This window comes from Salvelinus alpinus, chromosome 9 (assembly GCF_045679555.1).
Source record: "Salvelinus alpinus chromosome 9, SLU_Salpinus.1, whole genome shotgun sequence".
NCBI lineage: Eukaryota > Metazoa > Chordata > Actinopteri > Salmoniformes > Salmonidae > Salvelinus > Salvelinus alpinus.
In genome coordinates, this window is record NC_092094.1 from 70,339,940 (window position 1) to 70,356,035 (window position 16,096).

General features: G+C 43.2%; 1 protein-coding gene across 5 annotated transcripts in view; it reads left to right on the forward strand.

The window, feature by feature from the left end:
• Positions 1-16,096, forward strand: part of rps6ka1 (ribosomal protein S6 kinase a, polypeptide 1) — a 140,697-nt gene that overhangs the window by 94,194 nt on the left and 30,407 nt on the right. For all 5 annotated transcript variants that reach the window (XM_071327061.1, XM_071327062.1, XM_071327060.1 and 2 more), the window contains 7 exons: positions 2,855-2,971; positions 6,095-6,176; positions 10,732-10,812; positions 11,043-11,122; positions 11,574-11,680; positions 12,656-12,693; positions 13,309-13,451. In XM_071327061.1, the coding sequence (XP_071183162.1) occupies positions 2,855-2,971; positions 6,095-6,176; positions 10,732-10,812; positions 11,043-11,122; positions 11,574-11,680; positions 12,656-12,693; positions 13,309-13,451 (648 nt within the window). The remainder of the gene's footprint in view (positions 1-2,854; positions 2,972-6,094; positions 6,177-10,731; positions 10,813-11,042; positions 11,123-11,573; positions 11,681-12,655; positions 12,694-13,308; positions 13,452-16,096) is intronic.

A 16,096-nucleotide genomic window follows, 5' to 3' on the forward strand; every position in this document is an offset into this window, starting at 1 on the left:
TCCTTGCAGCATGCCTAAGGCACATTCACGCAGATGAGCAGGGACCCTGGGCATCTTTCTTTTGGTGAAGTTATTTGGATTATTACGAATTCTTTGAAAGACCGGGTCCTGAAAAAGGGACGTTTCTTTTTTTTGCTGAGTTTATGACGAAATGTGTAGAATTGCAGGAAATTAGCTTTAAAGTAACTGCCCAGTGAAAATCTCACTTAAATGTTAATTGCGGGTGTTTATCATTGTTACCTTCACAGGTGTTCGCCATGCTAACTGCTTCACAGCATGTTTGGTTATTTGCAACCTAAACAAAGATAAATATTGATAGTAGGAAAATGGAACAATATTAACGTATGGTTCTTTGTCTTGATTTGTTACTAAGGTACATTATTTTATATTTATTGCAATAAACCATGCTAGCGTTATGAGACGTTATATACAGTGGGTTTGTGAGGGTTTTTACTTTAAAGAGATTAACTTGACACAAGTTAGGCCTCCCGAGTGGCACAGCAGTCTATTGCAGTGCTAGAGGTGTCACTATAGACCCTGGTTCGTTCCCAGGCTGTCTCACAACCGGCTGTGATCGGGAGTCCTATTTGGCGGCGCACAATTGGCCCAGCGTCGTCCGGGTTAGGGGAGGGTTTGGCAGGGGGTGTAAGCCATCATTGTAAATAAGTATTTGTTCTTAAATGACTTGCCTCGTTAAATAAAGGTTACATGAAAAAATAGGTGTTGTTGTCAGTTTAAGTGGTTTAGCAGTGTGGTAGAAGTGTTTGGTCAAGTGTTAGCAGTGGTGGAAATATTTAACCAATTGTCATAGTTCAGGTATCTTTACCTCAACAGAAAATGACTCAAGTAAAAGTGAGTCACCCAGTAAAATACTACTTGAGTAAAAGTCAAAGTATTTGGTTTTAAATATACTTAAGTATCAAAAGTAAATGTAATTGCTAAAATATATACTTAAGTATCAAAAGTATACATCTCTTCAAATTCCTTATATAAAGCAAACCAGGTGGCACCATTTTCTTTTCTTTTTTAAATGTATGGATAGCCAGAGGCATGCTCCAACACAGACAGAATTTACAAAGCATGTGTTTAGTGAGTCTGCCAGATCAGAGGCAGTGGGGATGACCAGGGATGTTTTCCTGACGAGTGTGTGAATTAGACAATTTTCCTTTCCTGCTAAGCATTCAAAATGTAACGAGTACTTTTGGGTGTCAGGGAAAATGTATGGAGTAAAAAGTACAGAATTGTATTTAGGAATGTAGTGAAGTAAAAGTAGTCAAACATATAAATCGTAAAGTACAGATACCCCAAAAAACGACTTAAGTACTGTCAAGTGTTTTTACTTAAGTACTTTACACCACTGAGTGTTAGTGTCTAGTGTTAGAGTTCCACCCTCAGTAGTAGGACTTCTGTCCACTCAAGGTGGTCTTGTTTTGTTCACTTCACATGGTTACTACCCTGCCATGCTTTAATTCTGCATACGGTCCCATAACGGGCCTGGGGTTGGTTAATTTTCTTGACTAATGTCTAACTCTAAGCAAACGTGGGTAAAAAGTACTGTATGAAGGCAATGTATTTGCTCAAGGACACAGACTGCAGATGCAGTTCAACAAAACAAAAGTTGGTCTGTGTGTACTCGGGTTGGGTGGTATCCAGATTCTCATACCGTTTCTGTACCATACTGGGGGTATATGGTATTAGCGGAAGTGCACACAATGAAAAAAAAAGTCTCTGCTGTAACCAAGACACTTGATCTTGACTTCTATCCACTTAGCTAGTAAGTTAGCCAACCAAATGCTGGATCTAATTAGTTCGACATATCTTCGATTTGTTATAGTTATAAGCAGTGGCGTAGCACAACGCCCCCGTCGATATTTTTAATACTCCAGTGGACAGTATGAACGATATATCGCCCGAGCCTATTGTGTGAATGTTCCGTTGTAATTGCGGTACGATACAGCTATTTAAGATGTTTTGGGTAAGGTGAAGTAGGCCTCAGCTCAAAAGCAGCCTCTTTGCTACAACGCTGGTGTAAAAATATAACTATTTCAAGCTGTGGCTATGGTTACCATTCTCAATGTCATTGACAGTGCTATCAGTTTGTTTCCAGGGAGACTCATAACACAAGCACATACATCGGGGTTGTGAACTTCCCGTGGTTAATTTTCACAGGGTTTTCTGTCTACTCTCTTGTTTCCCCTCTCCATCAGTCTGTGCCCAGATGTTTTCTTCAGCAGTTGAGAACGTTGAACTCGTCTTAGGATGAACCCAGCGTGTGTTACTACTCTGTATCCTTCGAAGGAAACACACTAGCATTGGATAGCACTGTTGCACCAAGCCATTTCCTTTCTCTCAACTAAGCTCTCTCGCTTTCTATGCTCTCTTGGCTACACCTATTGTTTTCAACCCTCTTCCTCTTTTCGGTTGGCTTCTCTGCATCGTCGCTCGAATGTACACACACTTTAATCAGGACACACCCTTGTGTGAGTAAAGTGTGACCTCCCGGCAACTTTCTAGTGGCCTCCTTCTTCTTTTCCATTCTGAAATACTCTTCATCTTTATGTGCTAAAACGTCTGCTAGTTTCCTCACTGGTCCATTTGGAGAGATCCAAGAGAGACCGCTTTGTACTAAAGGACAGGCGGCCGAAGTTCAAATCGGTGTATTCAACCTCAAAATACACAGTCACTTGAAAACACGCGTATTGTATCATGGTTAAGATCAGTCTGATGAGCAGACGGGTTGAAATGTTTTCGCATTGTGTAGATTATAATCGAGCTCGGAAAGGTTCCCTCCGCCCACTATGCTGCGAGTATCATGGATAATGGACGTTCTCCCCCTCTGTCTCTCTCTCTCTAGGAGGATGACATCATCAAGGAGATTAACATCACCCACGTGGTCAAGGAAGGTTCGGAGAAGGCCGACGCTCGCCAGTTTGAGCTGCTCAAAGTGCTGGGCCAGGGCTCCTTCGGCAAGGTAAGACGTCACCCCTCTAAGGTAGCACATGGCCTTCGATCAAATACCCCCCTCATGACAGATCTGAGACGTGGTTCACATTGCAATATACACAAGTATACCTTTTGTTTTGAACGGTCATCTCATGTCTCGTGTTTTGAACGGAACAACTCATGTTGCTGATGACAGCACTTGACCGTTGAAAGCTTAGCACTACAGTCAAAATACTTAATAATTTGCCTGTAAATAAGCGTGCAAAAAAAAAACGGTTTCCTAGGAAACAGTTTCCAAAAAGCAGTGTTCAATCTCCCCAAAGTATTGCTTCTTATTGTGTTTGTGGACAGATCAAAAAAAGCGTATGCACCATAATTAAGAGGGTTTTAAAGCCTGTAGGATGCAAGAATCCATTTACATTTGTATGGTCATTGGTATGGTTTGAGATTGTTCAGGCGTGCTCTGGTGCCACTATGTTAGTAATCCACACCTGGATTAGCCTGAGACGCACACAAACATGTAACCGATGTGAAAAATTACTAGCTAGTTAGCGGTGCGTGCTAGTGGGGTTCAATCGGTGACGTCAATCGCTCGGAGACCTTAAAATGGTTGTTTCCCTTGCAGAGTTTTTGTGACGCGATGGGTAACGATGCTTCTTGTGTGACAGACGATGTGTTCAGAGGGTCTTTGGTTTGAGCCCAGGTTGGGGTAAGAAGAGGGACGGAAGCAACACTGTTAGACACACACACACACCTGTCATTCAGCTCACTGCTTCACCCACTCCTCTAGCATTGTGGCACAGGAGGTGGTCTAGATTAACTTTATTTAGACCACGTGAAACACATTATTGACAAATCCATTCAATGTTCATTGTAATTAGTTCAGTTAGTATGTACAGGACCAGTCAAAAGTTTGGACACACCTACTCATTCAAGGGTTTATCTTTATTTTTACTATTTTCTACATTATAGAATAATAGTGAAGATATCAAAACTATGAAATAACACATATGGAATTATGTAGTAACCAAAAAGGGGTTAAACAAATCAAAATGTATTTTATATTCTTCAAAGTACCCACCCTTGGCCTTGATGACAGCTTTGCACACTCTTGGCAGTCTCTCAACCAACTTCACCTGGAATGCTTTTCCAACAGTCTTGAAGGAGTTCCCACATAAGCTGAGCACTTGTTGGCTTTTTTTCCTTCACTCTGCAGTCCAACTCATCCCAAACCATCTCAATTGGGGCGGCAGGTAGCCTAGTGGTTAGAGCGTTGGACTTGTAACTAGAAGGTCGAATCCCCCTAGCTGACAAGGTAAATAATTTGTCGTTTTGCCCCTGAACAAGGCAGTTAACCCATTGTTCCTAGGCCGTCATTGAAAATAAGAATTTGTTCTTAACTGACTTGCCTAGTTAAATAAAGGTAAAATAAATAAATTGGGTTGAGGTTGGGTGATTGTGGAGGCCAGGTCATCTGATGCAGCACTCCATCACTCTCCTTCTTGGTCAAATAGCCCTTACACAGCCTGGAGGTGTGTTGGTTCATTGTCCTGTTGAAAAACAAATGATAGTCCCATTAAGCGCAAACCAGATGGGATGGCGTATCGCTGCAGAATGCTGTGGTAGCCATGCTGGTTAAGTGTGCCTTGAATTATAAATAAATCACAGACAGTGTCACCAGCAAAGCACCATCACACCACCTCCTCCATGCTTCACGGTGGGAACCACACATGAGACGATCATCCGTTCACCAACTCTGTGTCATACAAAGACATGGCGGTTGGAACCAAAAATCTCAAATTTGGACTTATCAGACCAAAGGACAGATTTACACCAGTCTAATGTCCATTACTCATGTTTCTTGGCCCAAGCAAGTCTCTTCTTCTTATTGGTGTCCTTTAGTAGTGTTTTTTTGCGGCCATTCGACCATGGAGGCCTGATTCACGCAGTCTCCTCTGAACAGTTGATGTTGAGATGTGTCTGTTACTTGAACTCTGTGAAGCATTTATTTGGGCTGAAATTTCTGCGTCTGGTAACTCTAATCAACTTATCCTCTGCAGCAGAGGTACCTCTGGGTCTTCCTTTCCTGTGACGGTCCTCATGGGAACCAGTTTCATCATAGCGCTTGATGGTTTTTGCGACTGCACTTGAAGAAACTTTCAAAGTTCTTGAAATTTCCCTCATTGACTGACCTTCATGTCTTAAAGTAACGATGGACTGTCGTTTCTCTTTGCTTATTTGAGCTGTTCTTACCATAATAGGGCCTGATTGGCTCAAACGCATTAAAAAGGAATAGAAATTCCACAAATTAACTTTTAACAAGGCACACCTGTTAATTGAAATGTATCGCATGTGTCTACCTCATGAAGCTGGTTGAGAGAATGCCAAGAGTGTGCAAAGCTGTCAAGGCAAAGGATGGCAACTTTTTGAAGAATCTCAAATCTCAAATATATTTTGATTTGTTTAACACTTATTTTGGTTACTACATGATTCCATATGTGTTATTTCTTAGTTTTGACGTCTTCACTATTATTCTACAATGTAGAAAATAGTCAAAATAAAGAAAAACCCTTGAATGAGTAGGTGTGTCCAAACTTTTGACTGGTACTGTATATAGACAAACCAACTCCATGTTAACTCGTATTCGTTCCATTTAATCTCCCAATCTCCCATCAGACTGCAAGATCAGAAATAGCAAAACATAATTTCTGGTTGAGCTCATTGCTCTTGATGTCTGGTCGTTTCAAAATGGATTGTGAATGTAATAAATGTATAGATAGGTTTAACTTCCATATTGTTCACTAACTAGCACAGTATAATAGATGTTTACCTAGCAGTTTATGGAACATTGTCTATCATTTTATGGTATTTGCATGTCATTTGCAGTTCAAGAAAATCCCCATGGAAAATCAAAGACCAAAGTATTTTGTTTATTGAGAAGTAGTTCTACCAATGAACATTCCCCTTGTCAGTCCCATAGGTTTGTAGCCTAATGCACTGGATTGACCATAGAAATAGAAATACCTATGTATACATTCAATATGGCTGCCGGTCCCTCCGTCACAGAGCATAGACTTGAGTTGGAATGTCCCTTCTAGTTCTTCATTTTCTATGGGATTGAGAGTTGGATGTTGTCTTGTGTTGCCTGCAGGTTTTCTTGGTGCGGAAGGTAACGCCTCCCGACAACAACGAGCTGTACGCCATGAAGGTCCTGAGAAAGGCCACCCTCAAAGGTACACACACGTTTGTTTTTACTATCCTTGATTCCCATTAAAAATCCTGTTTTCCCTAACCCCTAAAGCTAACCCTTAACCCCAAACCCCTAAACCTAACCCTAAAATTGCTATTTTCCTTGTGGGGACCGGTAAAATGTCCCCACCTGTTCGAATGTTCTTTTTATTTTACTATCCTTGTGAGGACTTCTGGTTAGAATGGCGTCGGAGGAGATGGCTGATGTTTTATGGGCTCCTAACCAATTGTGCTATTGTGTGTTTTTTTTGCGTTATTTGTAACTTATTTTGTACGTAATGTTTCTGCCACCGTCTCTTATGACCGAAAGGAGCTTCTGGATTTCAGAACAGCGATTTATTTACCTCGTACTGGACGAAGATTATTTCTTTAACGAGTCGGACGCAAAGGATTTACTTCACACACCGGATAAGGCCCAAATCCCTGTCATTCGCATGAAGAAGACAGAGATATAGGGGACGTAGGTCGGGGTGCCTTGTAAGGAACCGACGGCAAGTGGGTAATCCGTCTCTACCATCCGTCCTATTAGCCAACGTGATTGGATAATAAACTGGATGAGCTCCGTTCAAGACTGTCCTACCAACAGGACATTAATAACTGTAATATCTTGTGTTTCATCAAGTCGTGGCTGAACGACGACATGGATAAGCTGGTGGGGTTTTTCCCTACATCGGCAAGATAGAACAGCTGCCTCCGGTAAGACAATGGGTGGCGGTCTGTGTCTATTTGTAAATAACAGCTGGTGCACGAAATCAAATATTAAGTAAGTCTCGCCTGAGGTAGAGTATCTCATGATAACCTCATGACTCTCTATTTAAAAAAAAAAGAAAGAAAAAAAATTTGAAATAATAATTTAACCTTTATTTATAGGCAAGTCAGTTAAGAACAAATTCTTATTTACAATGACGGCCTGCCGGGAAACAGTGGGCAGAACGACAGATTTTTACCTCGTCAGCTCAGGGATTCGATTCCGCAACCTTTCGGTTACTGGCACAATGCTCTAACCACTAGGCTTCCTGCCGCCCCAAAGTAGATGTCAGAAGTGGGATTTAACAAGAAAGTTTTCGGAGCTGTCTATTTACCACCACAAACCGATACTGGCACTAAGACTGCACTCAACGAGCTGTATAAGGCCATTAGCAAACAAGAAAAATGCTCATTCAGAGGCGACACTCCTAGTGGCCGGGGACTTTAATGCAGGGAAACTGAAATCCATTTTACCTCATTTCTACCTGCATGTTACATGTGCAACCAGAGGGGGGAAAAAACTCTAGACCACCTTTAATACACCCACAGAGACGCGTACAAAGCTCTCCCTCGCCATCCATTTGGCAAATCTGACAATAACTCTATCCTCCTGATTCCTGCTTACAAGCAAAAACTAAAGCAGGAAGTAGCAGTGATTCGCTCAACTCTGTAATACCACCATAGTCCCTGTGCCCAAGAACACCAAGAAAACCTGCCTAAATGACTACCGACCCGTGCAGTCATATCTATAGCCATGAAGTGCATTGAAAGGCTGGTCATGGCTCACATCAACACCATTATCCCAGAAACCCTAGACCCACTCCAATTTGCATACCGCCCCAACAGATCCACAGATAATGCAATCTCTATTGCACTCCACACTGCCCTTTCCCAGGAACACCTATGTGAGAATGATTTTCATTGAACACAGCTCAGCGTTCAACACCATAGTGCCCTCAAAGCTCATCACTAAGCTAAGGACCCTGGGATTAAAACTCCCTCTGCAACTGGATCCTGGACTTCCTGACGGGCTGCCCCCAGTTGGTAAGGGTAGGTAACAACACATCTGCCACGCTGATCCTCAACACAGGGGCCCCTCAGGGATGTGTGCTCAGTCCCCTCATATACTCCCTGTTCACTCATGACTGCACGACTCCAACACAGAGGTGGAAAAAGTACTAAATGTTCATACTTGAGTACAAGTAAAGATACCTTAGTTAGACTTAGATGGAACAATTTCCTTTTTTATTACTTTTTTTGACAGCCATGGGCACACTCCAACACTCAGACATCATTTACAAAATAAGCATTTATGTTTAGTGAGTCCACCAGATCAGAGGCAGTAGGGATGACCCGGGATGTTCTCTTGATATGTCTGTGAATTTGACCTTTTTCCTTTACTGCTAAGCATTCAAATTGTAACTAGTACTTTTGGGTGTCAGGGGAAAATGTCTGGAGTAAAAAATACATCATTTTCTTTAGGAATGTAGTGAAGTTAAAGTAGTAAAAAAATATTAAAGTACAGATACACCAAAAAACGACTTAAGTAGTACTTTAAAGTATTTTTACTTAAGTACTTTACACCACTGCTCCAACGCCATCATTAAGTTTGCAGATGACACAAAAGTGGTAGGCCTGATCACCGACAGCGATGAGACAGCCTATAGGGAGGTCAGAGACCTGGACAACAACCTCTCCCTCAACGTGATCAAGACAAAGGAGATGATTGTGGACTACAGGAAAAGGAGGGCCGAGCACGCCCCCATTCTCATCCACAGGGCTGTAGTGGAGGAGTTTGAGAGCTTCAAGTTCCTTGGTATCCACATCATCAACAAACGAACATGGTCCAAGCACACCTAGACAGTTGTGAAGAGGGCACAACAAAACCTATTCCCCCTCAGGAGAGTGAAAAGATTTGGCATGGGTCCTCAGATTCTCAAAAGGTTCTACAGCTGCACCATCATCGAGAGCATCCTGACTGGTTGCATCACTGCCTGCTATGGCAACTGCTCGGCCTCGGACCGTAAGGCACTACTGAAGGTAGTGCGTGCGGCCAAGTACATCAATGGGGCCAAGCTTCCTGCCATCCAGGACCTCTATACCAGGCGGTGTCAGAGGAAGGCCCTAAAAATTGTGAGACTCCAGCCACCCTAGTCATAGACTGTTCTCTCTGCTTCCGCACGGCAAGCGGTACCGGAGCGCCAAGTCTAGGTCCAAGAGCCTTCTAAACATCATCTACCGCCAAGCCATAAGACTCCTGAACAGCTAATCAAATGGCTACCCAGACTATTTGCATTACCCACCCCACCCCCCCTCTTTTACGCTGCTGCTACTCTGTTATCTATGCATAGTCACTGTAATAACTCTACATGTACACATTACCTCAATTATCTCGACTAACCGGTCATACTTTAGCCCAATTTGGTAAAATACCAAGTCTATAAGGGCAGAGGGAAGCTGAGGGTTGGGATGTGGAATTGGAGACAAGTGGAAGTGGAGTTGCTGGGCGAGGGACAGAATGACGATTAAAGTAAAAAAATTGGGTCAACCTTTTTTAATTATTTTTAAGGTCTGCACATTGACTGTACCGGTACCCCCTGTATATAGCCTCGCTATTGTAATTTTAGTGCTGCTCTTGAATTATTTGTTACTTTTATTATTATTATTTTTTTTTTTTCTTAACTGCCTTGTTGGTTAAGGGCATGTAAGTAAGCATTTGACATGTACCGTACCAGTCAAAAGTTTGGACACACCTACTCATTCCAGGGTTTTCTATATTTTTACTATTTCCTACATTGTAGATTAATAGTGAAGACATCAAAACTTTGAAATAACACACACAGAATCATGTAGTAACCAAAAGTGTTTGACAAATCAAAATGTATTTAATATTTTAGATTCTTCAAAGTAGCCACCCTTTGCTTTGATGACAGTTTTTATTTATTTTTTCTTCCTTTTTTCCCTTCAGTTTATTTTAGTAAATACTTTCTTTACACTTATTTTTCTCAACTGCGTTGTTGGTTAAGGGCTCTGTATGTAAACATTTCACCTGTTGTATTTGACGCACGTGACTTAACATTTTATTTGTTTTTCTCCTATCACGGGAAACGACACTGAGGCTACACATTCACGGGATTGAAAACATGTTGTGAACTCAGAGGCCTCCCACATCAAACGGACCCTGCTCTGGCGCAAACACGAGTGGTTGTGTTCTTAGCGAGGGCTCGTTCTCACCTCTTTCATTTGCAGACGGGTCGTTTTGCACTTGCTACTCCACGTGTCCGTTTGCTTTACACTTTGCGCCCCCCCCCCCCTCCCCCCACTGTTTGTTTTGATCTTGTTTCAAGGCTTTGAGAGTGAGAAGAAATCAACCATTTTTCAGTTGGTGTGTAGCTGTTGTGTGCTGTGGTCTGCTGCTGTGGGGTCTACTCCACACTAGACGTCAACACCCTGACAGTTTCATAGATTAGCGTTCCAATGTAATTGTGTGGTGAAAATTGGTCAAACTTTGGTTTCACATGGCACTCGACAAAGGATATTTTCATTATTTCTGTTTGTTAGATGAATTGATTGAACCATTTTATGGCCTTCAGACAAGCATTGATTATTTGGTGTTTTGTATTGAATATATCCCATTAAAATACCAATGGTGGCCTGTTGGCGTTGATTCAGGTCATGTCTCAGCCTTAGGCCCCCGGTTCCAAACCCATCTGTTACTGAGCCAAGGCTATAGTAAGGTTTTGAGCTAACCTCATGACAGCGCTGACACGGTGTGCCCCTCACCTCCCACAGTGAGAGACCGGGTGAGGACCAAGATGGAGAGAGACATCCTGGCAGATGTCAACCACCCCTTTGTGGTCAAACTCCACTATGGTGAGTAACAACCAGAGCTAGGTTCAAAAAGTAAAGTATATGAGAAAGAAAAGCAGGTCTGGTGATAACGCCATGACACCCTACAGCTATTAACTTCGCTCGGTGTCAGCGCTCATCAAGGGCAGTCATTGTTTCATTGAAGGGCAACAACTTTGGTTGTTCTAGGTTTGTCAGACAAATGGATTTTTAGCACTACTCCTAACCACATGTTTGTGTGTGTGTGCATCCAGCATTTCAGACGGAGGGAAAGCTCTATCTGATCCTGGACTTTCTGAGAGGAGGCGATCTCTTCACCAGGCTGTCGAAAGAGGTGTGTTCTTAGTCTTGTTCCTGATGGACATTTTATGTCTCGTTCTCTCTAATCATAATCCTGTCTGGACTCATACGTTTTTTTTCTCTCTCGCTCTCTCTCCTCTGTCTCTCTCGCTCTCTCTCCTCTGTCTCTCTCGCTCTCTCTCCTCTGTCTCTCTCGCTCTCTCTCCTCTGTCTCTCTCGCTCTCTCTCCTCTGTCTCTCTCGCTCTCTCTCCTCTGTCTCGCGCTCTCTCTCCTCTGTCTCTCTCGCTCTCTCTCCTCTGTCGCTCTCTCTCTCCTCTGTCTCTCTCCTCTGTCGCTCTCTCTCTCCTCTGTCTCTCTCGCTCTCTCTCCTCTGTCGCTCCCTCTCCTCTGTCTCTCTCTCCTCTGTCGCTCGCTCCCTCTCTCTCTCCTCTGTCGCTCTCTCTCCTCTGTCGCTCTCTCTGTCTGTGTCTTGTATCGTTTCCAGGTGATGTTCACAGAGGAGGATGTGAAGTTCTACCTAGCAGAGTTGGCCCTGGGCCTGGACCACCTGCATGGCCTGGGCATCATCTACAGAGACCTCAAACCTGAGAAGTAGGTGGAGCCTCAGCGAAGGGCAGCTAGTCCTGGCTAGCTTAGCGTAGCAGCATCACACATCCTAGCATTGCCTTCCTATTATAATAATAAATGCCATTTAGCAGACGATTTTTATCCAAAGCGACTTAACCATATGTGTGCAAACTGAGCATATATTTTACATGTGGGTGGACCCAGTATCATTGTGATGAAAGTGCCATGCTCTACCAACTGAGCTGGAGAGGACGACTTCCTGAGACCTGGGGTGTATTCACTAGGAACCAAACGGAAGCAAATAGAACTAATTCAATTTGTCCAATAGAAACTCTTGTTTTCATAGCAAAACATAACCGATTGCAACTGTTTGGACTAAAGATTACGCCCCTTATATGCTATGCTATTGTAGCCCCGACCCACAAATGTCTGGGTTTTGGTTTTCTTTTCTATAATGAGAGGGAAATTGCGATGCAGAGTGCTTCTCTGTTGTCTCTTATGGACGTCGCTATATCCATTATATAGAAACCAGGAAATGTCACTGCAGTGTAATTTAGCCCCATAGTGATAACATGAATGAACCCCCATCAGAACTGAGAGGACTGAATGCGCAACAAGAGCGATCATCACATCTGGTCTTGAGCAATGGGATCTTAACATGACATATGAGAGGATGAGAAAGCTAGTATGCACAGACAGATTACACACGTTTTATCTCTTGTGGCATATACAATTCTGATACACTGTGAATTCACTGAGAGGGGACATGTTGCTTTGGCCAGCCCTTTTGCCATTACATTTTTTTAAATTGTGAAGATGTGCTACTAAATGCTTTTTTTGATGCGTGTTTTTTGAACTCTCTAGGTATTCTAGACTCTTAATGCCAGGTTATTTGTACCAGTCTGTGGTTGTGACAAAAAAATGTTTGTCTACCTCTTTATCCCAATATGATAGTCCTACACATCTCACACTAACACCTCTTCTCATTATATTTTCTAGCATTCTACTGGACGAAGAAGGCCATATCAAACTCACAGGTACCCCCCCCCACACACACACACACACACACACACACACACTTCCCTCCCCCCACACACTTCCCTCCTCCTGTTGACCTTCCCCCATTAGTCAGTGAGTCGCCAAAGCCTTATCTGTCCCCGTGTAGATAACTTCTCCGTGTGTGAGCCTATATATCATTACCTAGAGGTTAATTATGTTTCTCCAGCATCTTATCAACCCTATAATCGCTCTCTCCTCTGTCGGCTGTTTACCTTTTGGGAGTTCACACACGTACACAAGCATCAACGGTGACCTTGAATATATGTCACGGTGCGATGTATTAACTTCACACGGGGAATATGAATTATGAGGCCTTTGAATACCCGCACGAGTCATGGAGGCATCAGGAAGTGTTACAGAAAGTTTCCCCTGATAGTGGCCCGATATAATCCCCCACTATATAGGGAATAGGGTGCCATTGCGGACGCACCCTGGGCCCTAGTTGTAGGCTATAGACTAGTTATAGGTCAGGTCATATGGTCAGGAACAACTCCTACACCTGTATGCCTGCCTGTCCACTGTGTATTCATGATGTGTGTTTATAATAGTACCGGTAGTTGAATAGTGACTGACTTGTGGTGTTTACACCCCAGATTTTGGCCTGTGTAAAGAGGCCGTTGACCATGAGAAGAAAGCCTACTCCTTCTGCGGTACGGTGGAGTACATGGCACCAGAGGTGGTGAACAGGCAGGGCCACATCCACAGTGCAGACTGGTGGTCGTTTGGGGTACTGATGGTGAGTCAGCGTATCTCATTTCAAATCAAATGTTATTAGTCACATGCACGTACATATACAACAGGTGTAGACCGTACAGTGAAATGCTTACTTACAAGCCCCTAGCCAACAATGCAGTTTTAGAAATACGAATAAGAAATAAAAGTAACAAGTTGTTAAAGAGCAGCAGTAAAATAACAATAGCGAGACTATATACAGGGGATACCGGTACAGAGTCAATGTACCAGTATCGACCGGTTAGTCGAGGTAATTTGTATATGTTGGTAGAGTTATTAAAGTGAAGATGCATAGATATAACAGAGTAGCAGTGGTGTAAAAGAGGGGGGGATGCAAATAGTCTGGGTAGGCATTTGATTAGATGTTCAGGAGTCTTATTTTTATTTCACCTTTATTTAACCAGGTAGGCCAGTTGAGAACAAGTTCTCATTTATAACTGCGACCTGGCCAAGATAAAGCGAAGCAGTGCGACAAAAACAACAACACAGAGTTACACATGGAATAAACAAACGTACAGTCAATAACACAATAGAAAATTCAAAAGGCACTCGCACATCTGAGCAATCCTTTTGCAGGTGCATGGTAACAGTTGGACAAGATGAGGGGAAAAAGGAAACCGCACACTGCTCTTGATTGTATCACTGATCTTCAATAAGCTTCCAGTTGAAGTCGGAAGTTTACATACACTTAGGTTGGAGTCATTAACTCGATTTTCAACCACTCCACAAATTTCTTGTTAAATAACTTTGGTTTGGCAAGTCGGTTAGGACATCTACTTTGTGCATGACACAAGTAGTCTTTCCAACAATTGTTTACAGACAGATTATTTCACGTATAATTCACTGTATCACAATTCCAGTGGGTCAGAAGTTTACATACACTAAGTTGACTGGGCCTTTAAACAGCTTGGAAAATTCCACAAAATGATGTCATGGCTTTAGAAGCTTCTGATAGGCTAATTGACATCATTTGAGTAAGACTCCAGCTTCAGTAATTTTTGCTATTCGTTCCAGTCATTGGCAGCAGAGAACTGGAAGGAAAGGCAGCCAAAGGAGGTGTTGGCTTTGGGGGTGACCAGTGAAATATACCTGCTGGAGTGCGTGCTACGGGTGGGTGTTGCTATGGTGACCAGTGAGCTGAGATAAGGCGGGCTTTACTTAGCAAAGACGTATAGATGACCTGGAGCCAGTGGGTTTGGCGACGAATATGTAGTGAAGGCCAGCCAACGAGAGCATAGAGGTTGCAGTGGTGGGTAGTATATGGGGCTTTGGTGACAAAATCGATGTCACTGTGATAGACTGCATCCAATTTGCTGAATAGAGTGTTGGGAGGCTATTTTGTGAATGACATCGCCGAAGTCAAGGATCGGTAACATAATCAGTTTTACGAGGGTATGTTTGGCAGCATGAGTGAAGGAGGCTTTGTTGCGAAGTAGGAAGCCGATTCTAGATTTAGTTTTGGATTGGAGATGCTTAATGTGAGTCTGGAAGAAGAGTTTACAGTCTAACCAGACACCTAGGTATTTGTAGTTGTCCACATATTCTAAGTCAGGAACCGTCCAGGGTAGTGATGCTGGACGGGCGGGCAGGTGCAGGCAGCGATCGGTTGAAGAGCATGCATTTAGTTTTACTTGCATTTAAGAGCAGTTGGAGGCCACGGAAGGAGAGTTGTATGGCATTGAAGCTCGTCTGGAGGTTTGTTAGCACAGTGTCCAAATATGGGCCAGATATATACAGAATGGTGTCGTCTGCGTAGAGGTGGATCAGAGAATCACCAGCAGCATGAGCGACATCATTGATAAATACAGAGAAAAGAGGCGGCCCGAGGATTGAACCCTGTGGCACCCCCATAGAGACTGCCAGAGGTCCAGACAACAGGCCCTCCGATTTGACATACTGAACTCTATCTGAGAAGTAGTTGGTGAACCAGGCGAGGCAGTCATTTGAGAAGCCACGGCTGTTGAGTCTGTCGATAAGAATGGGTTGTGACAGTCGAAAGCCTTGGCCAGGTCGATGAAGATGGCTGCACAGTACTGTCTTTTTTCGATGGCGGTTATGATATTGTTTAGGACCTTGAGCGTGGCTGCTATGCACCTATGACCAGCTCTGAAACCAGATTGCATGGTGGAGAAGGTATGGTGGGATTCGAAATGGTCTGTGATCTGTTTGTTAACTTGGCTTTCGAAGATTTTAGAAAGGCAGGGCAGGATGGATATAGATCTATAACAGTTTAGGTCTAGAGTGTCTCCCCCTTTGAAGAGGGGGATGACCGCGGCAGCTTTCCAATCTTTGGGGATCTCAGACGATACGAAAGAGAATAGGCTAGTAATAGGGGTTGCAACGATTTTGGCGGATAATTTTAGAGAGGGTCCAGATTGTCTAACCCAGCTGATTTGTAGGGATCTAGATTTTGCAGCTCTTGCAGAACATCATCTGTCTGAATTTGGGTGGAGAAGCGTGGGCGGCTTGGGAAAGTTGCTGCAGGGGGTGCTGAGATGTTGGCCGGAGTAGGTGTAGCCAGGAGGAAAGCATGGCCAGCCGTAGAGAAATGCTTATTTAAATTATCGATTATCGTAGATTTATCGGTGGTGACTGTTTCCTATCCTTAGGATAGGTGCTCTTATTCTCCATGGACTTTACGGTGTCCCA